At 54.8% G+C, this 20,414-nt stretch overlaps 1 protein-coding gene across 1 annotated transcript in view; it reads left to right on the top strand.

Moving 5' to 3' along the window:
* The first annotated feature begins 7,173 nt into the window (after positions 1-7,173).
* The window catches only part of LOC147725899 (uncharacterized), a 50,253-nt gene continuing 37,012 nt past the window's right edge, over positions 7,174-20,414 (top strand). The window contains exon 1 of the mRNA XM_086963384.1: positions 7,174-7,319. Coding sequence (XP_086819510.1) covers positions 7,199-7,319 — 121 coding nt within the window. The 5' untranslated portion in view covers positions 7,174-7,198. The remainder of the gene's footprint in view (positions 7,320-20,414) is intronic.

The following is a 20,414-nucleotide window of genomic DNA, read 5'->3' as shown; positions in this document are numbered from 1 at the left end:
ATCCCAGGTTTTTGGTATCACTCCAGCCCGGGATCCTGGTTTCTCTCTATCCCAGGTTCCTGGCTTCACTGCAGCCCAGGGTCCTGGTTTCAGTCTAGCCAGAGGGCCTGATTCAACTCTCAGCAGGGGCCTTGATTTCACTCTAGCCATTGGCCCTGTTTTTACTCTAGCCTGAGGCCCTAGCTTCTCTCTAGTCAGGGGGCTTGATTTCACTCCAGCCAGGGGGCCTGGTTTGACTTTAGCCCTGGGGTCCTGGTTCCATTGGTCTACCATGTTGTTACCACCTGATGTATCTGAATACTACTGAGATCACTGCTCTCACTGTGAAATTACTGCTTTCATTGTCTGAATACTGTGCTGTGTACTGATTACTGGTTATATTGTAAATGTGATGTATGTGGAAAATGATTAAAAGTGTTGTGAAACACACACCATCTTTGCTATGCATGTGGGTCTTATTGCAGCTGCACCGCACCTCACCTCCCCCACACCACCTCCCCGGAGTGAAGCCTTGGCTGCTTTCCATGCTCCAAAAATACAGTAATCCCTCATCATCTCCTCCATGAAGTGAAGCCTCACCTGCATTCCATGTTTGCCCCTAGACTGTGTTCCCACATCACATCCATGGAGTGAAGATGTATGTCCTGTGTATGTAATTATCCTGTTACTTTCTCCCCAGCTGCTCAGCCGGTGTGAATGTGCTGCGTGGAATGTTGGTGTGATGGAAATGAATGGAATGCTCGGGTGCCTGTGCGGTGAGGTGGACAGATGGAGTCTGGGCTGAGCAGCGGCAGGCTGCTCCTGGTGGGGCTGTTCTACATGAACTTACCAGCTTGTAACCAAGACTTAATAATTCAGCAGAAAGTACATCTTGGCTACTGGAATTCATAATTACAGAAGAGTTGGCTGCTTTTCATGTCCCCCCAGACATTAACCCCACACCAACTCCATGGAGTGAAGCATTGGCTCCTTGCCGTGTTTACCCAGAGGGTAATCTCACACATCCTCCATAAAGTGAAGTAATGAAGGTGTAGGCCAGGCCTACATGCTCTTATAGGGCCAACTACTACAGAGGTTCATACATCACCATTTTTAAGGGTGCAGTGACCATGGTGTTAGTCTTCCTGATGCACATTTATTAAAATAGGTTGACACTTTATGCAGGGAATTCCTGGTGCTGGTGACGCGACTGGACCCATCCTCTGAAGCCAGCCTCCCTGGACCCTCTGCCCTCTCTGAACCCAGCATCCATGGATCCTCTGCCCTCTCTGGAGCCAGCCTCCTGGATCCTCTGCCCTCTCTGGAGCCAGCCTCCCTGGTCCCTCTGCCATCTCTGGAGCGAGCCTCGTGGATCCTCTGCCCTCTCTGGAGCCCGCCTCACTCTACCCTGTGCCATCTCTGGAGCCGCCCTCTGGAGCCAGCTTCCCTGGCACCTCTACCCTCTCTGGATCCAGCCTCCTTGACACCTCTTCCCTCTCTGGAGCCAACCTCCCTGGATCCTCAGCCCTCTCTACAGCCAACCTCCCTGACACCTCTGCCATCCTCTGGGTCCAGCCACCCTGGCACCTCTGCACTCTCTGGACCCATCCTCCTTAGCCTGCCTCCCTGGCACCTCTGCCCTCTCTGGAGCCAGCCTCCCTGGCACCTCTGACCTCTCTGGTCACAGCCTCCCTGGATCCTCTGCTCTCTCTGGACCAATCCTCTGGAGCCAACCTACCTGGTACCTCTTCTCTCTCTGGATTCAGCCTCCCTGACACCTCTGTCCTCTATGGAGCCATCCTCCCTGACACCTCTGCCCTCTCTGGAGCCAGCCTCCGTGGCACTTCTGCCCTCTCTGAACATATCCTCAGGAGCCAGTCTCCGTGGATCCTGTGCCCTCTGTGGATCCATCCTCTGGAGCCAGCCTCCCTGGACCCATCCTCTGGAGCAAGCCTCCCTGGCACCCCTGCCCTCTCTGGACCCATCCTCCAGAGCCAGTCTCCCTGGATCCTCTGTCCCCTCTTTGTAACCAGCCTCCCTGGCACCTCTGCCTTCTCTGGACCCATCCTCTGGAGGCAGCCTCCCTGGCACCTCTTCCCTCTCTGGACCCATCCTCTGGAGTCAGCCTTCCTGGATCCTCTGCCCTCTCTGGACCCATCCTCTGGAGCCAGCCTCCCTGGACCCATCCACTAGAGCCAGCCTCCCTGGCACCTCTGCCTTCTCTGGACCCATCCTCTGGAGTCAGCCGCCATGGATCCTCTGCCCTTTCTGGACCCATCCTCTGAAGCCAGCCTCCCTGGATCTTCTGCCCCCTCTGGACCAATCCTCTGGAGCCAGCCTCCCTGGACCCATCCACTAGAGCTAGCCTCCCTGGCACCTTTGCCCTCTCTGCAACCATCCACTAGAGCCAGCCTCCCTGGCACCTCTGCCCTCTCTGGACCCACCCTCTGGAGTCAGCCGCCATGAAACCTCTGCCCTCTCTGGAACCATCCTCTGGAGCCAGCATCCCTGGATCCTATGCCCTCCCTGGAGCCAACCTCCCTGGCACCTCGGCCATCTCTGGAGCCAGCCTCCCTGGCACCTCTGCCATCTCTGGAGCCAGCCTCTGGAGCCAGCCTCCGTGCACCCAGCATCCCTGGATCCTCTGCCCTCTCTGGAGCCATCCTCCCTGGCTCCCCTGCCATCTCTACAGCCAGAGTCTGGAGCCAGTATCCCTGGATCCTCTGCCCTCTCTGAAGCCAGCCTCCCTGGCACCTCTGCCCTCTTGGGAGCCAGCCTCCTCTGAAGGTAGCCTCCCTGGACCCTCTGCTCTCTCTGGACCCATCGTCTGGAGCCAGCCTTCCTTCCACCTCTGCTCTCTCGGGAGCCAGCCTACCTGGATCCTCGGCCCTCTCTGGACCCATCCTCTTGAGCCAGCCTCCCTGGCACCTCTGCCCTCTCTAGAGCCAACCTCAAATGGCACCACTGCCCTCTCTGCACCGAGACTCTGGAGCCAGCCTCCCTGGCACCTCTGCCATCTCTGGAGCCAGCCTCTGGAGCCAGCCTCCGTGCACCCAGCATCCCTGGATCCTCTGCCCTCTCTGGAGCCATCCTCCCTGGCTCCCCTGCCATCTCTACAGCCAGAGTCTGGAGCCAGTATCCCTGGATCCTCTGCCCTCTCTGAAGCCAGCCTCCCTGGCACCTCTGCCCTCTTGGGAGCCAGCCTCCTCTGAAGGTAGCCTCCCTGGACCCTCTGCTCTCTCTGGACCCATCGTCTGGAGCCAGCCTTCCTTCCACCTCTGCTCTCTCGGGAGCCAGCCTACCTGGATCCTCGGCCCTCTCTGGACCCATCCTCTTGAGCCAGCCTCCCTGGCACCTCTGCCCTCTCTAGAGCCAACCTCAAATGGCACCACTGCCCTCTCTGCACCGAGACTCTGGAGCCAGCCTCCCTGGATCCTCCGCCATCTCTGGGACCAGCCTCTGGAGTCGGCCTCCTTGGATCCTCTGCCCTCTATTGAGCCAGCCTTTGGAGCCAGCCTCCCTGGCTCCTCTGTCATCTCTGGAGCCAGCCTCCCTGGATCCTCTGCCATCTCTGGAGCCAGCCTCCATGGCACCTCTGCCCTGTCTGGACCCATTCTCTGGAGCCAGCCTCCCTGGCACCTCTGCCCTGTCTGGACCCATTCTCTGGAGCCAGCCTCCCTGGCACCTATGCCCTCTCTGGACCCATTCTCTGGAGCCAGCCTCCCTGGCACCTATGCCCTCTCTGGACCCATTCTCTGGAGCCAGCCTCCCTGGATCCTCTGCCATCTCTGGAGCCAGCCTCCATGGCACCTCTGCCCTGTCTGGACCCATTCTCTGGAGCCAGCCTCCCTGGCACCTATGCCCTCTCTGGACCCATTCTCTGGAGCTAGCCTTACAAGGCACCTCTGCCCTCTCTGGAGCCAGCCTCCCTGGATCCTCTGCCCTGCCCTCTCTGGAGCCAGCCTCCATGGAACCTCTGCCCTCTCTGGACCAATTCTCTGGGGCCAGCCTCCATGGCACCTATGCCCTCTCTGGACCCATTCTCTGGAGCTAGCCTCACAAGGCACCTCTGCCCTCTCTAGAGCCAGCCTCCCTCGCACATCTGCCCTCTCTGGACCCATTCTCTGGAGCCAGCCTCCGTGGCACTTCTGCCCTCTCTGGACCAATCCTCTGGTGCCAGCCTCCCTGGACCCTCTGCCATCTCTGGAGCCAGCCTCCCTTGCACCTCTGCCCTCTCTGGAGCCAGCCTCCCTTGCACCTCTGCCCTCTCTGAAGCCAGCCTCCCTTGCACCTCTGACCTCTCTGAAGCCAGCCTCCCTGGATCATCTGCTCTCTCTGGGCCCATCCTCTGGGGCCAGCCAACCTGAATCCTCAGTCCTTTCTGGAGTCATCCTCCCTGGAACCTCTGCCCTCTCTGGAGCCAGCCTCCCTGACACATCTGCCCTCTCTGGAGCCAGCCTCCCTGGCACCTCTGCCCTCTCTGGAGCCAGCCTCACTGGCACCTCTACCCTCTCTGGACTGAGCCTCCCTGGTACCTCTGTCCTCTCTGGAGCCCGCCTCCCTGGCACTCATCCTCTGGAACAGCCTCCCTGGAGCCTCTTTTTTCTCTGGACCCATCCACTGGGGCCAGCCTCCCTGGATCGTAGACCCATCCTCTGGAGCCAGCCTCCCTGGCACCTCTGCCCTCTCTGGAGCCAGCCTCCCTGGATCCTCTGCCCTCTCTGGAGCCAGCCTCCCTGGCACCTCTGCCCTCTCTGAGGCAGCCTCCCTGGCACCTCTGCCCTCTCTGGAGCCATCCTCTGGAGGCAGCCTCCCTGGCACCTCTGCCCTCTCCGGACCCATCCTCTGGAGCCAGCCTCCCTGGACCTTCTGCCTTCTCTGGACCCATCCTCTGGAGCCAGCTTCCCTGAACCCATCCTCTGGATCCAGCCACCCTGGCACCTCTGCCCTCTCTGGACCCATCCTCTGGAGCCAGCCTCTATGCCCTCCCTGGAGCCAGCCTCCCTGGCACCTCAGCCCTCTCTGGTCCTAGCCTCCCTGGATCCTCTGCTCTCTCCGGACCAATCCTCTGGAGCCAACCTACCTGGTACCTCTGCCCTCTCTGGAGCCAACCTCCCTGACACCCCTGTCCTCTCTGGAGCCATCCGCCCTGGCACCTCTGCCCTCTCTGGAGCCAGCCTCCCTGTCACCTCTGCCCTCTCTGGACATATCCTCAGGAGCCAGTCTCTGTGGATCCTGTGCCCTCTGTGGACCCATCCTCTGGAGCCAGCCTCCCTGGACCCATCCTATGGAGCCAGCCTCCCTGGCACCTCTGCCCTCTCTGGACCCATCCTCCAGAGCCAGCCTCCATGGATGCTCTGCACCACTTTCTAACCAGCTTCCCTGGCACCTCTGCCTTCTCTGGAGCCATCTCTAGAGGCAGCCTCCCTGGATCCTCTGCCCTCTATGGACCCATCCTCTGGAGCCAGCCTCCCTGCACCCAGCATCCTTGGATCCTCTGCCCTCTCTGGAGCCAGCCTCCCTAACACCCCTGCCATCTCTACAGCCTGAGTCTGGAGCCAACATCCCTGGATCCTCTGCTCTCTCTGAAGCCAGCCTCCCTGGCACCTCTGCCCTCTTGGGAGCCAGCCTCCCTGGTACCTCTGGCCTTTCTGGAGTCAGCCTCCCTGGACCCTCTGCTCTCTCTGGACCCATCCTCTGGGGCCATCCTCCTGGATCCTCTGCCCTCTATGGAGCCAGCCTCTGTGGCACCTCTGCCCTCTCGGGAGCCAGCCCCCCTGGCACCTCTGTCCTCTCTGAAGCCATCCTCCCTGCCACACATCCTCTGGAGGCAGTCTCCCTGGATCCTCTGCTCGCTCTGGACCCATAGTCTGGAGCCAGCCTCCGTGGCACCTCTGCCCTCTCTGGAGCCAGCCTCCGTGGCACCTCTGCCCTCTCTGGAGCCAGCCTCCCTGGATCCTCGGCCCTCTCTGGACCCATCCTCTGGAGCCAGCCTCCCTGGCACCTCTGCCCTCTCTAGAGCCAACCTCAAATGGCACTTCTGCCCTCTCTGCACCGAGCCTCTGGAGCCAGCCTCCCTGGATCCTCCGCCATCTCTGGGACCAGCCTCTGGAGTCGGCCTCCTTGGATCCTCTGCCCTCTATGGAGCCAGCCTCTGGAGCCAGCCTCCCTGGCTCCTCTTGCACCTCCCTTGCCCCTCTGCCCTCTCTGGAGCCAGCCTCTCTGGCACCTCTGTCCTCTCTGGAGCCATCCTCCCTGGCACACATCCTCTGGAGGCAGCCTCCCTGGAGCCTCTGCTCTCTCTGGACCCATCGTCTGGAGCCAGCCTCCCTGGCACCTCTGTCCTCTCTGGAGTTAGCCTCCGTGGCACCTCTGCCCTCTCTGGAGCCAGCCTCCCTGGCACCTCTGCCCTCTCTGGAGCCAGCCTCCCTGGATCCTCTTCCCACTCTGTACCCATCCTCTGGAGCCAGCCCCCCTGGCACCACTGCCCTCTCTGGAGCCAGCCTCCCTGGCACCTCTGCCCTCTCAGCATCCATCCTCTGGAGCCAGCCTCCCTGGATCCTCTGCCATCTCTGGACCCATACCCTGGAGCCAGCCTCCCTCTTACCTCTGCCCTCTCTGGAGCCAGCCTCCCTGGCACCTTTGCCCTCTCTGGAGCCAGCCTCCCTCGATACTGTGCCCTCTCTGGACTCATCCTCTGTAGCCAGCCTCCCTGGAACCTCTGCCCTCACTGGAGCGAGCCTCTGGAGCCAGTCTCCGTGGCACCTCTGCCCTCTCTGTAGCCAGCCTCACTGGAACCTCTGCCCTCACTGGAGCCAGCCTCTGGAGCCAGCCTAAGTGGCACCTCTGCCCTCTCTGCAGCCATCCTCCCTGGCACCTCTGCCCTCTCTGCAGCCAGCCTCCCTGGCACCTCTGCCCTCTCTGGAGCCATTCTCTGGAGCCAGCCTCCCTGGCACCTCTGCCCTCTCTGGAGCCAGCCTCCCTGGCACTTCTACCCTCTCTTGAGCCAGCTTCCCTGGATCCTCTGCCTTTTCTGAAGACAGCCTCCCTGGATACTCTGCCCTCGGTGGACTTTGGTCCTGCACCTCACCACTTCCCTCTTTTACAACAAACTGCAGTGTATCTATCTAGTGAGGAAGGAAGTGCAATGAGAAGAGCCAGGCTGGGAGCTTGCCTCACACACTGACGGTTCCTGGCAGGGACAGGGTGGAGAGCAAACATGATGGGCCGGCTCCTGAGAAGGATGGAGGTTCTGGCTGCGAGGATAGGACCTGGGGCTCGAGCAAGCATCATAGCGAGCCAAGCACTGGTGTACCTAGTGCTGGTAAGCATTGCAAAAAGTGAGTACTGCTGCAGAGGACAGGGCAGAGCAGCGAGCTCCTGCCCCTGTCTAGCTCCCTCTTGCGAGCTCCTGGTCCTGTCTGCCTCCCTCTTGCGAGCTCCTGCCCTATCTGCCTCCCTCTTGCGAGCTCCTGCCTTATCTGCCTACCTCTTGCGAGCTCCTGCGCCTGTCTGCCGACCTCTTGCGAGCTCCTGGTCTGCCATCCTCTTGCGTGCTCCTGCCCCTGTCTGCCATCCTCTTGCGAGCTCCTGACCCTGTCTGCCTCCCTCTTGCGAGCTCCTGCCCTATCTGCCTCCCTCTTGCGAGCTCCTGCCTTATCTGCCTACCTCTTGCGAGCTCCTGCGCCTGTCTGCCGACCTCTTGCGAGCTCCTGGTCTGCCATCCTCTTGCGTGCTCCTGCCCCTGTCTGCCTACCTCTTGCGAGCTCCTGCCCCTGTCTGTCGACCTCTTGCGAGCTCCTGGTCCTGTCTGCCATCCTCTTGCGAGCTCCTGCCAATGTCTGCCTCCCTCTTGCAAGCTTCTGGTCCTGTCTGCCTTCCTCTTGCGACCTCCTGGTCCTGTCTGCCTCCCTCTTGCGACCTCCTGGCCCTGTCTGCCTCCCTCTTGCGACCTCCTGGTTCTGTCTGCCTCCCTCTTGCGAGCTCCTGGTCCTGTCTGCCTCCCTCTTGAGAGCTCCTGGTCCTGTCTGCCTCCCTCTTGAGAGCTCCTGGTCCTGTCTGCCTCCCTCTTGCGACCTCCTGGCCCTGTCTGCCTCCCTCTTGCGACCTCCTGGCCCTGTCTGGCTCCATCTGGCGAGCTCCTGGTCCTGTCTGCCTCCCTCTTGCGAGCTCCTGCCCCTGTCTGCCATCCTCTTGAGAGCTTCTGCCCCTGTCTGCCTCCGTCTTGTGAGCTCCTAGTTCTGTCTGCCTCCCTCTTGCAAGCTCCTGCCTCTGCCTGCCTCCCTCTTGCGAGCTCCTGCCCCTGTCTGCCTCCCTCTTGTGAGATCCTGCCTCTGCCTAACTCCCTCTTCCGAGCTCCTGCCCCTAACTGCCATCCACTTGCGAGCTCCTGCCCCTGTCTGCCTCCCTCTTGTGAGCTCCTTCCCCTGTCTGTCATCCTCTTGCGGGCTCCTGCCCCTGTCTGCCTCCGTCTTGCGAGCTCCTGGTCCTGTCTGACTCCCACTTGCGAGCTCGTGGTCCTGTCCGTCTCACTCTTGCGAGCTCCTGCGCCTGTCTGTCTCCCTCTTGCGAGCTCCTGCCCCCTGTCTGCCTCCCTCTTGCAAGCTCCTGCCCCTGTCTGCCTCCCTCTTGCGAGCTCCTGGCCCTGTCTGCCTCCCTCTTGCGGTCCTGGTCCTGACTGCCTCCCTCTTGCGAGCTCCTGCCTCTGCCTGCCTCCCTCTTGCGAGGTCCTGGTCCTGTCTGTCTCCCTCTTGCGAGCTCCTGCCCCTGTCTGCCTTCCTCTTGCAAGCTGCTGGCCCTGTCTGCCTCACACTTGTGAGCTCCTGCCTCTGCCTGCCTCCCTCTTGTGAGCTCCTGCCCCTGTCTGCCTTCCTCTTGCAAGCTGCTGGCCCTGTCCGCCTCACACTTGTGAGCTCCTGCCTCTGCCTGCCTCCCTCTTGTGAGCTCCTGCCCCTGCCTGCCTCCCTCTTGCGAGCTCCTGCCTCTGCCTGCCTCCCTCGTGCGAGCTCCTGCCCTGCCTGCCTCCCTCTTGCAAGCTCCTTGTCCTGTCAGCCTCCCTCTTGAGAGCTCCTGCCCCTGTCTGCCTCCCTCTTGCGAGCTCCTGCCCTGTCTGCCTCCCTCTTGAGAGCTCCTGCCTCTGTCTGCCTCCTTCTTGAGAGCTCCTGGTCCTGTATGTATCCTTCTTGCGAGCTGCTGCCCCCTGTCTGCCTCCCTCTTGAGAGCTCCTGCCCCTGTCTGCCTCCCTCTTGGGAGCTCCTAGTCCTGTCTGCCTCCCTCTTGAGAGCTCCTGCCTCTGTCTGCCTCCCTCTTGCGAGCTCCTGCCCTCTCTTGAGAGCTCCTCCCCTGTCTGCCTCCTTCTTGCGAGTTCCTGCCCCTGTCTGCCTCCCTCTTGTGAGCTCCTGCCCCAGTCTGCCTTCCTCGTGCAAGCTCCTGCCCCTGTCTGCCTCCCTCTTGCGAGCTCCTGTCCCTGTTTGCCTCCCACTTGCGAGCTCCTGCCACTGTCTGCCTCCCTCTTGCGAGCTCCTGGTCCAGTCTGCTTCCCTCTTGGGAGCTCCTGGCCCTGTCTGCCTCCCTCTTGCTAGCTCCTGTCCTCCTTGGCTCCCTCTTGCGAGCTCCTGGTCCTGTCTGCCTCCCTCTTGCGAGCTCCTGGTCCTGCCTGCCTCCCCCTTGCGAGCTCCTGCCCCTGTCTGCCTCTCTCTTGTGAGCTCCTGCCCCTGTCTGTCTCCCTCTTGCGAGCTCCAGGCCCCTGTCTGCCTCCCTCTTGCGAGCTCCAGGCCCCTGTCTGCCTCCCTCTTGCGAGCTCCTGTCCCTGTCCCTGTCTGCCTCCCTCTTGCGAGCCCCTAGTCCTGTCTGCCTCCCTCTTGTGAGCTCCTGCCCCTATCTGTATCCCTCTTGCGAGCTCCTGCCCCTGTCTGGCTCCCTCTTGTGAGCTCCTGGTCCTGTCTGCCTCCCTCTTGCGAGCTCCAGCCGCTGTCTGCCTCCCTCTTGCGAGCTCCTGGCCCTGTCTGCATCTCTCTTGCGAGCTCCTGCCCCTGTCTGCCTCCCTCTTGCGAGCTCCTGGTCCTGTCTATCTCCCTCTTGGGAGCTCCTGGTCTTGTCTGTCTCCCTCTTGCAAGTTCCTGGTCCTGTCTGTATCCTTCTTGCGAGCTCCGGCCCCTGTCTGCCTCCCTCTTGTGAGCTCCTGCCCTGTCTGCCTCCCTCTTGAGAGCTCCTGCCTCTGTCTGCCTCCTTCTTGAGAGCTCCTGGTCCTGTATGTCTCCTTCTTGCGAACTGCTGCCCCTGTCTGCCTCCCTCTTGAGAGCTCCTGCCCCTGTCTGCCTCCCTCTTGGGAGCTCCTAGTCCTGTCTGCCTCCCTCTTGAGAGCTCCTGCCCCTGTCTGCCTCCCTCTTGCAAGCTGCTGGCCCTGTCTGCCTCACACTTGTGAGCTCCTGCCTCTGCCTGCCTCCCTCTTGTGAGCTCCTGCCCCTGTCTGCCTCCCTCTTGCGAGCTCCTGCCCCTGTCTGCCTCCCTCTTGCGAGCTCCTGCCTCTGCCTGCCTCCCTCGTGCGAGCTCCTGCCCTGCCTGCCTCCATCTTGCAAGCTCCTTGTCCTGTCAGCCTCCCTCTTGAGAGCTCCTGGTCCTGTCTGACTCCCCCTTGCGAGCTCCTGGTCCTGTCTGCCTCACTCTTGCACGCTCCTGCCCCTGTCTGCCTCCCTCTTGCGAGCTCCTGGTCCTGTCTGTATCCCTCTTGCGAGCTCCTGGTTCTGTCTGCCTCCCTCTTACGAGGTCCTGATCCTGTCTGCCCCCCTCTTGCGAGCTCCTGCTCCTGTCTGCCTCCCTCTTGCGAGCTCCTAATCCTGTCTGCCTCCCTCTTTGCGAACTTCTGCCCCTGTCTGCCTCCCTCTTACGAGGTCCTGATCCTGTCTGCCTCCCTCTTGCGAGCTCCTGTCCCTGTCTGACTCCCTTTTGCGAGCTCCTGCCCCTGTCTGACTCCCTTTTGCGAGCTCCTGCCCCTGTCTGCCTCTCTCTTACGAGGTCCTGATCCTGTCTGCCTCCCTCTTGCGAGCTCCTGCCCCTGTCTGACTCCCTCTTACGAGGTCCTGATCCTGTCTGCCTCCCTCTTGCGAGCTCCTGTCCCTGTCTGCCTCCCTCTTACGAGGTCCTGATCCTGTCTGCCTCCCTCTTGCGAGCTCCTGTCCCTGTCTGACTCCCTTTTGCGAGCTCCTGCCCCTGTCTGACTCCCTTTTGCGAGCTCCTGACCCTGTCTGCCTCTCTCTTACGAGGTCCTGATCCTGTCTGCCTCCCTCTTGAGAGCTCCTACCTCTGTCTGCCTCCCTCTTGCGAGCTCCTGCCCTCTCTTGAGAGCTCCTCCCCTGTCTGCCTCCTTCTTGCGAGTTCCTGCCCCTGTCTGCCTCCCTCTTGTGAGCTCCTGCCCCAGTCTGCCTTCCTCGTGCAAGCTCCTGCCCCTGTCTGCCTCCCTCTTGCGAGCTCCTGTCCCTGTTTGCCTCCCACTTGCGAGCTCCTGCCACTGTCTGCCTCCCTCTTGCGAGCTCCTGGTCCAGTCTGCTTCCCTCTTGGGAGCTCCTGGCCCTGTCTGCCTCCCTCTTGCTAGCTCCTGTCCTCCTTGGCTCCCTCTTGCGAGCTCCTGGTCCTGTCTGCCTCCCTCTTGCGAGCTCCTGGTCCTGTCTGCCTCCCCCTTGCGAGCTCCTGCCCCTGTCTGCCTCTCTCTTGTGAGCTCCTGCCCCTGTCTGTCTCCCTCTTGTGAGCTCCAGGCCCCTGTCTGCCTCCCTCTTGCGAGCTCCAGGCCCCTGTCTGCCTCCCTCTTGCGAGCTCCTGTCCCTGTCCCTGTCTGCCTCCCTCTCGCGAGCCCCTAGTCCTGTCTGCCTCCCTCTTGCGAGCTCCTGCCCCTATCTGTATCCCTCTTGCGAGCTCCTGCCCCTGTCTGGCTCCCTCTTGTGAGCTCCTGGTCCTGTCTGCCTCCCTCTTGCGAGCTCCAGCCCCTGTCTGCCTCCCTCTTGCGAGCTCCTGGCCCTGTCTGCATCTCTCTTGCGAGCTCCTGCCCCTGTCTGCCTCCCTCTTGCGAGCTCCTGGTCCTGTCTATCTCCCTCTTGGGAGCTCCTGGTCTTGTCTGTCTCCCTCTTGCAAGTTCCTGGTCCTGTCTGTATCCTTCTTGCGAGCTCCGGCCCCTGTCTGCCTCCCTCTTGTGAGCTCCTGCCCTGTCTGCCTCCCTCTTGAGAGCTCCTGCCTCTGTCTGCCTCCTTCTTGAGAGCTCCTGGTCCTGTATGTCTCCTTCTTGCGAGCTGCTGCCCCTGTCTGCCTCCCTCTTGAGAGCTCCTGCCCCTGTATGCCTCCCTCTTGGGAGCTCCTAGTCCTGTCTGCCTCCCTCTTGAGAGCTCCTGCCCCTGTCTGCCTCCCTCTTGCAAGCTGCTGGCCCTGTCTGCCTCACACTTGTGAGCTCCTGCCTCTGCCTGCCTCCCTCTTGTGAGCTCCTGCCCCTGTCTGCCTCCCTCTTGCGAGCTCCTGCCCCTGTCTGCCTCCCTCTTGCGAGCTCCTGCCTCTGCCTGCCTCCCTCGTGCGAGCTCCTGCCCTGCCTGCCTCCATCTTGCAAGCTCCTTGTCCTGTCAGCCTCCCTCTTGAGAGCTCCTGGTCCTGTCTGACTCCCACTTGCGAGCTCCTGGTCCTGTCTGCCTCACTCTTGCACGCTCCTGCCCCTGTCTGCCTCCCTCTTGCGAGCTCCTGGTCCTGTCTGTATCCCTCTTGCGAGCTCCTGGTTCTGTCTGCCTCCCTCTTACGAGGTCCTGATCCTGTCTGCCCCCCTCTTGCGAGCTCCTGCTCCTGTCTGCCTCCCTCTTGCGAGCTCCTAATCCTGTCTGCCTCCCTCTTTGCGAACTTCTGCCCCTGTCTGCCTCCCTCTTACGAGGTCCTGATCCTGTCTGCCTCCCTCTTGCGAGCTCCTGTCCCTGTCTGACTCCCTTTTGCGAGCTCCTGCCCCTGTCTGACTCCCTTTTGCGAGCTCCTGCCCCTGTCTGCCTCTCTCTTACGAGGCCCTGATCCTGTCTGCCTCCCTCTTGCGAGCTCCTGCCCCTGTCTGACTCCCTCTTACAAGGTCCTGATCCTGTCTGCCTCCCTCTTGCGAGCTCCTGTCCCTGTCTGCCTCCCTCTTACGAGGTCCTGATCCTGTCTGCCTCCCTCTTGCGAGCTCCTGTCCCTGTCTGACTCCCTTTTGCGAGCTCCTGCCCCTGTCTGACTCCCTTTTGCGAGCTCCTGCCCCTGTCTGCCTCTCTCTTACGAGGTCCTGATCCTGTCTGCCTCCCTCTTGCGAGCTCCTGCCCCTGTCTGCCTCTCTCTTGCGAGCTCCTGGTCCTGTCTGTATCCCTCTTGCGAGCTCCTGTCCCTGTCTGCCTCCCTCTTGCGAGCTCCTGTCCCTGTCTGACTCCCTCTTGTGAACTTCTGCCCCTGTCTGCCTCCCTCTTGCGAGCTCCTGGTCCTGTCTGCCTCCCTCTTGCGAGCTCCTGTCCCTGTCTGACTCCCTCTTGCGAACTTCTGCCCCTGTCTGTATCCCTCTTGCGAGCTCCTGTCCCTGTCTGCCTCCCTCTTGCGAGCTCCTGTCCCTGTCTGACTCCCTCTTGTGAACTTCTGCCCCTGTCTGCCTCCCTCTTGCGAGCTCCTGGTCCTGTCTGCCTCCCTCTTGCGAGGTCCTGTCCCTGTCTGACTCCCTCTTGCGAACTTCTGCCCCTGTCTGCCTCCCTCTTTCTTCCCTCTGCAGGACCAGATCACTCCGCTTTCAGAAGCGTGGCCATGGGTCTCTTTGCAAGAGAAGTGTATTTGTCAACACTTCCATGGGGGATCACTGAAATAATATCGACTGACAAAATATCGACTTGCCAAAATATCGTGGACAAAATATCGACAGTCAAAATATCGAGTTTGTATCTACAAACAGGTAAGTACAAAAATATCGAGTACAAAATATCGTTAACAAAAATATAGATGTAAAAAATATCGACTTTATTAAAAACAGTGTTAAATTAAATTAATATTAAATTTTAATTACTAAAATATACTTAAAACGACTTAAATTAAATTATAATAATAAAATAATAAATGAAAATAATAAAAATAATTTTTTAAAATCTTATTTGTTGACCCTGAATCCTAAAAATACCCCTTTACCCAAAAACCCCAAACTGACCCTGAACCCTAAAAATACCCCTTTACCCAAAAACCCAAAACTGACCCTGAACCCTAAAAATACCCCTTTACCCATGACCTGAAAACTGACCCTGAACCCTAAAAATACCCGTTTACCCATGACCTGAAAACTGACCCTGAACCCTAAAAATACCCCTTTACCCATGAACTGAAAACTGACCCTGAACCCTAAAAATACCCCTTTACCCATGACCTGAAAACTGACCCTGAACCCTAAAAATACCCCTTTACCCATGACCTGAAAACTGACCCTGAACCCTAAAAATACCCCTTTACCCATGACCTGAAAACTGACCCTGAACCCTAAAAATACCCCTTTACCCATGACCTGAAAACTGACCCTGAACCCTAAAAATACCCCTTTACCCATGAACTGAAAACTGACCCTGAACCCTAAAAATACCCCTTTACCCATGACCTGAAAACTGACCCTGAACCCTAAAAATACCCCTTTACCCATGAACTGAAAACTGACCCTGAACCCTAAAAATGCTCCTTTACCCAAAATTTATCAATATTATTTAATTACCAATTAATTATTAATTAACAATAACAATAAAGTAAATATATTAGAACATTAGGTGTAATTATTTTAATAATTAATATTATTTTATCAAAATTAATTACTTAAAAATAACACAAAATTATATATATAAAAAATGTACTCTAATTAATGTAATTAACTAATTACAATTAATTAATTAACAATTATTTACTAATACAAAATATATTCAAAATTATACTAATGAATTAACTAATTAATAATAATTAATTATCAATTAATTATTAATTAAAAATATTAACAAACATATATTAATTAATTAATTATTATTAAATTACTTCCCACCCTATTCCCCTATAAACCCACAACCCGCTACAGAATTACATTACGCAATTATTATCAAAACAAAATTCATGTAATAAAATATTTAATAACATTAATACACACTATTCACACATATTATTACATAAAAATACACTATAAAATATTATATATTATTAAAAAATCGATATTTTTGCTATCTATATTTTATACAGTCGATATTACTTCACTTACCTGAAAAACGATATTTTTGTAGTCGATATTATGTCCAGTCGATATTTTGGAGTCGATATTTTGTCTCTATACCTTCCATGGGCTCTGCATGGCCGCCCTTCACCAGACGCTGATTTAATTTTATTTTAAGGGATATTACTTCCCTAGGGCTTCTCCCTTCCGGCCTATAAACGCCCCTTTCACGCTCTCCTTACCTTGAAGGGGGCCTGTCTGTCTCTCACATGACAACTGCACTCCAGTCCTGCTCTGTCCCATTCTCTCCTTTCAGTTTCTTGAGTTTACACTGTCTTTATAAGTCTCTCCTTTATTTCTCACACCCCTTCTCATTTCAGCGATGCTCTTCACTCTCACTCTAACGCTGCTCCTTCACCCCTCTCACGCGCCATCTCTTAGTCACTCTGCTACTTATGCTCTCGCTGTCACTCTTATTGTAACTCGCCTCCTTTATCAATTTCACTGTCTCACTCTTTCTATCACAGCCCCTTTATCTCTCTCGCGCTCTCATTGTAACTCTCCTCATTTCTCTCTCACACCCTCACTGTAACATCTCCTTTTCCTCTAAATGTCTCTCATTGCAACTCTGCTCCTTTATCTCCCTCACTCTCTCATTGTAACTTTCCTCCTTTATCCCTCTCACTCCCTCTTTGTAACTCTCATCCTTTCCCTCTCACACTCTCATTGTAACACTGAACCTTTCTCTATCAGGCCCTCATTGTAACTCTGCCCCTTTATCCCTCTCATACTCTCATTGTAACTCTGCCCCTTTATCTCGCTCTCTCATTGTAACTCTGCCCCTTTATCTCGCTCTCTCATTGTAACTCTGCCCCTTTATCTCGCTCTCTCATTGTAACTCTGCCCCTTTATCTCTCTCTCTCATTGTAACTCTGCCCCTTTATCTCACTCTCTCATTGTAACTCTGCCCCTTTATCTCTCTCACACTCTCATTGTAACTCTGCCCCTTTATCTCTCTCACACTCTCTCATTGTAACTCTGCCCCTTTATCCCTCTCACACTCTCATTGTAACTCTGCCCCTTTATCTCTCTCACACTCTCTCATCGTAACTTTGCCCCTTTATCTCTCTCACACTCTCTCATTGTAACTCTGCCCCTTTATCTCTCTCTCTCATTGTAACTCTGCCCCTTTATCTCTCACTCTCATTGTAACTCTGCCCCTTTATCTCTCACACTCTCATTGTAACTCTGCACCTTTATCTCAGACTCTCTCGTTGTAACTCTGCCCCTTTATCTCAGACTCTCTCATTGTAACTCTGCTCCTTTCTCTCTCACATTCTCTCATTGTAACTCTGCCCCTTTATCTCTCACTCTCATTGTAACTCTGCCCCTTTATCTCTCACACTCTCATTGTAACTCTGCACCTTTATCTCAGACTCTCTCATTGTAACTCTGCCCCTTTATCTCAGACTCTCTCATTGTAACTCTGCCCCTTTATCTCAGACTCTCTCATTGTAACTCTGCCCCTTTATCTCAGACTCTCTCATTGTAACTCTGCCCCTTTATCTCTCACACTCTCATTGTAACTCTGCCCCTTCATCCCTCTCACGCGCCATCTCTGAGTCACTCTGCTACTTATGCTCTCGCTGTCACTCCTATTGTAACTCGCCTCCTTTATCAATTTCACTGTCTCACTCTTTCTATCACTGCCCCTTTATCCCTCTCACTCTCATTGTAACTCAGCTCCTTTCTCTCTCACACTCTCATTGTAACACTCTCCTTTATCTCTCGCTCACCCACTCATTGCAACTCTCCTCCTTTGTCCCTCTCACACTCTCTTGGTAATTCTGCTCCTTTGTCTCTCAGGCCCTTATTGTACCTCTATTCCTTTACCTCTCACACTCTCTCATTTCAACTCTCCTCCTTTCTCTCTCATGCACTCTCCATTTGTAACTCTCCTCCTTTATCTCTCCCACACTCTCATTGTAACTCTCCTCTTGTATCTTTCTCCCACACTCTCTCATTGTAACTCTGCCCCTTTCTCTCTCACTCTCTCATTGTAACTCTGCCCCTTTCTCTCTCACTCTCTCATTGCAACTCTGCTCAATTCTCTCTCACACCCTCATTGTAACTTCTCCTTTTCCTCTCACATCTCTCTCACACTCCCTCATTGCAACTCTCCTCCTTTATCCCTCTCACACTCTCGCATTGTAGCTCTGCTCATTTCTCTCTCACATTCCCTTATTGTAACTCTCCTCCTTTCTCTCTCGCTCACATTCTCTCATTGTAACTCTTCTCCCTTATCTCTCTCTCACTCTCTCATTGTAACTCTTCTCCCTTATCTCTCTCTCACTCTCTCATTGTAACTCTTCTCCCTTATCTCTCTCTCACTCTCTCATTGTAACTCTTCTCCCTTATCTCTCTCTCACTCTCTCATTGTAACTCTTCTCCCTTATCTCTCTCTCACTCTCTCATTGTAACTCTTCTCCCTTATCTCTCTCTCACTCTCTCATTGTAACTTTGTTCCTTTCTCTCTCACACTCTCTCTTTGTAACTCTGCTCCTTTCTCTCTAACATTCTCAATGTTACTGTGATTCTTTATCTCTATCACACTCTCATAGGCTAACTCTCTTCTTCTCCCTCTCACTCTCTCATTGTAACTCTCTTCCTTTCTCTCTCACGCACTCTCTCTCATTGTAACTTTGTTCCTTTATCTCCTTCACTCTCTCATTGCTTTTCTGCTACTTTCTATCTCACACCCTCACTGTAACTTCTCCTTTTCCTCTCACACTCGCTCACTGTAGCGCTGCTTCTCTATCTCTCTCACACTCTCATTGTAACTCTCTTCCTTTATATCTCACACTCTCTCATTGAAACGCTGCTCCTTTATCTCTCTCACTCTCTCATTGTAACTCTGCTCCTTTATCTCTCGCTCACATTCTCTCATTGTATCCTCCTCCCTTATCTTTCTCTCACTCTCTCATTGTAACTATGCCCCTTTATCTCTCTCTCAATCTCATTGTAACTCTGCCCCTTTATCTCTCTCTCAATCTCATTGTAACTCTGCCCCTTTATCTCTCTCTCAATCTCATTGTAACTATGCCCCTTTATCCCTCTCACATTCTCTCATTGTATCCTCCTCCCTTATCTTTCTCTCACTCTCTCATTGTAACTATGCCCCTTTATCTCTCTCTCAATCTCATTGTAACTCTGCCCCTTTATCTCTCTCTCAATCTCATTGTAACTCTGCCCCTTTATCCCTCTCACATTCTCTCATTGTATCCTCCTCCCTTATCTTTCTCTCACTCTCTCATTGTAACTCTCTTCCTTTCTCTCTCTCACTCTCTCATTGTAACTATGCCCCTTTATCTCTCTCTCAATCTCATTGTAACTCTGCCCCTTTATCTCTCTCTCAATCTCATTGTAACTCTGCCCCTTTATCTCTCTCTCAATCTCATTGTAACTCTGCCCCTTTATCTCTCTCTCAATCTCATTGTAACTCTGCCCCTTTATCTCTCTCTCAATCTCATTGTAACTCTGCCCCTTTATCCCTCTCACACTCTCTCATTGTAACGCTGCTCCTTTCTCTCTCGCTCACATTCTCTCATTGTATCCTTCTCCCTTATCTTTCTCTCACTCTCTCATTGCAACTCTGCTCATTTCTCTCTCACACCCTCATTATAACTTCTCCTTTTCCTTTCACACTCTCTCATTGCAACTCTCCTCCTATATCTCTCTCATTCTAACTCTGATCCTTTATCTCTACCATTCTCAATGGTATTGTGCCCCTTTATCTCTGATCCTCTGAACCTTTATCTCTCTCACAATCTCATTGCAACGCTCCTCCTTTCCCTCTCACAGTCTCTCATTGTAACTCTGTTCCTTCATCTCTCTCCCACTCTCATTCGAACTCTGCTCCTCTCTCTCTCACTCTCTCAGTCTAACTCTGAATGAACTGAAGAAGAGAAAAAATGTATGATAGCTTGGAAACATAATGCATGCTAATTATACAAGGGTTTTTAAATGAAAATGCACCTATTTTTGAATCACGTTGGGTATAAGAAATGTTTGAGGCGTGTTAGAATTTGCCTATTCATGATAACTTCTCTGAGATTTTTTTGCGGCCATTTTGGCTGCAATTGCTGATACACGGCAAGATTCAACATAAATTGTTAATTCAATTTACGATATATGTACATCGATGGAGACGCTACAGCCTCGTAGCGTCTATTCCTCAGAAAAGTGATGTCTAGGCAAATAATACCTATAAGTCCTCACTATTGTTGTAACACGAGTCATTGTGTTAGCCGATACACGGCGTGATTTGCTGGAACAATTTTTCTAAAACAACCATTGTAAAAGCAAAATAAAATGCACATTCAAAGATGGCGCGCAAACGCAACGTTTCCGGTCCAGGTAAGACATGGCTTGGCAGTTCGGGCTGCACTGTTCCCATGAGGCACAGGGTCAGACTGATTTGCATATAGCCATGTCTGAACTGGGATGGCTGAGTGAACTAAAGAATGGTGATGGATTAAACCCAGATCAGTTGACTGGGGATGGTGTTTGATTTGCTCAAACGCTCCGTCCATCATCCCCTTTTGTATCAACCGATATGTGGAGCAGGAGGCAGAGCAGAAGGCAGTGCAAGCCGCTTTGACCAGGACAACAGAGGTAACCACTTTCAAGGTCCCTGGCGGGTGTGTCAGTCAGCTGCCGGGAATCATGTCAGGACATACAGGGCATATGTTTGTAGCTTTCATACAGTGCAGCAAGCCACCTTTCCCTGCTGCATTAAGGGCTGGAATGTGCAGTATTTGATATAATACAACACATTCCTGTACTTTCCTAGCACCAACACAGGCACCCTAGTGCTGCGGTGCAAAAGTGCCTGCTTTGTAGGCAGGATTGTTTTGTGCAGAAAAGGACACCTTGCTCCACAAAACAATCCTCTGCAGCTTTTTCCTCTTTCTTGGTCTGCTGCGAAATGTATCACATATATAAAGAAGGAAAACAAGGAGAAATAAACATATTACTCCTCGTTTCGTCTGCCTTGGGGAGGTGCAACATTGGGACACATTATCAGGTATACCAGTGTTGGTAAATCTGGTAATGCACCAAAATCCACGGGTGGACGCGTGGGAACACCCATTAACCACACATGGAACGCCTCCCTGGGGCAGAGGAATGCAATGTAGGGATGTGCGCTGTGTTGCGCTGCTCCGGATTTATCAAG

The sequence above is a fragment of the Lissotriton vulgaris genome, chromosome 3_1 (assembly GCF_964263255.1).
Source record: "Lissotriton vulgaris chromosome 3_1, aLisVul1.2, whole genome shotgun sequence".
In the NCBI taxonomy this organism is placed as follows: domain Eukaryota; kingdom Metazoa; phylum Chordata; class Amphibia; order Caudata; family Salamandridae; genus Lissotriton; species Lissotriton vulgaris.
Note: the sequence above shows the minus strand (reverse complement) of the source record. Positions and strands in the feature narration are given on the sequence as shown.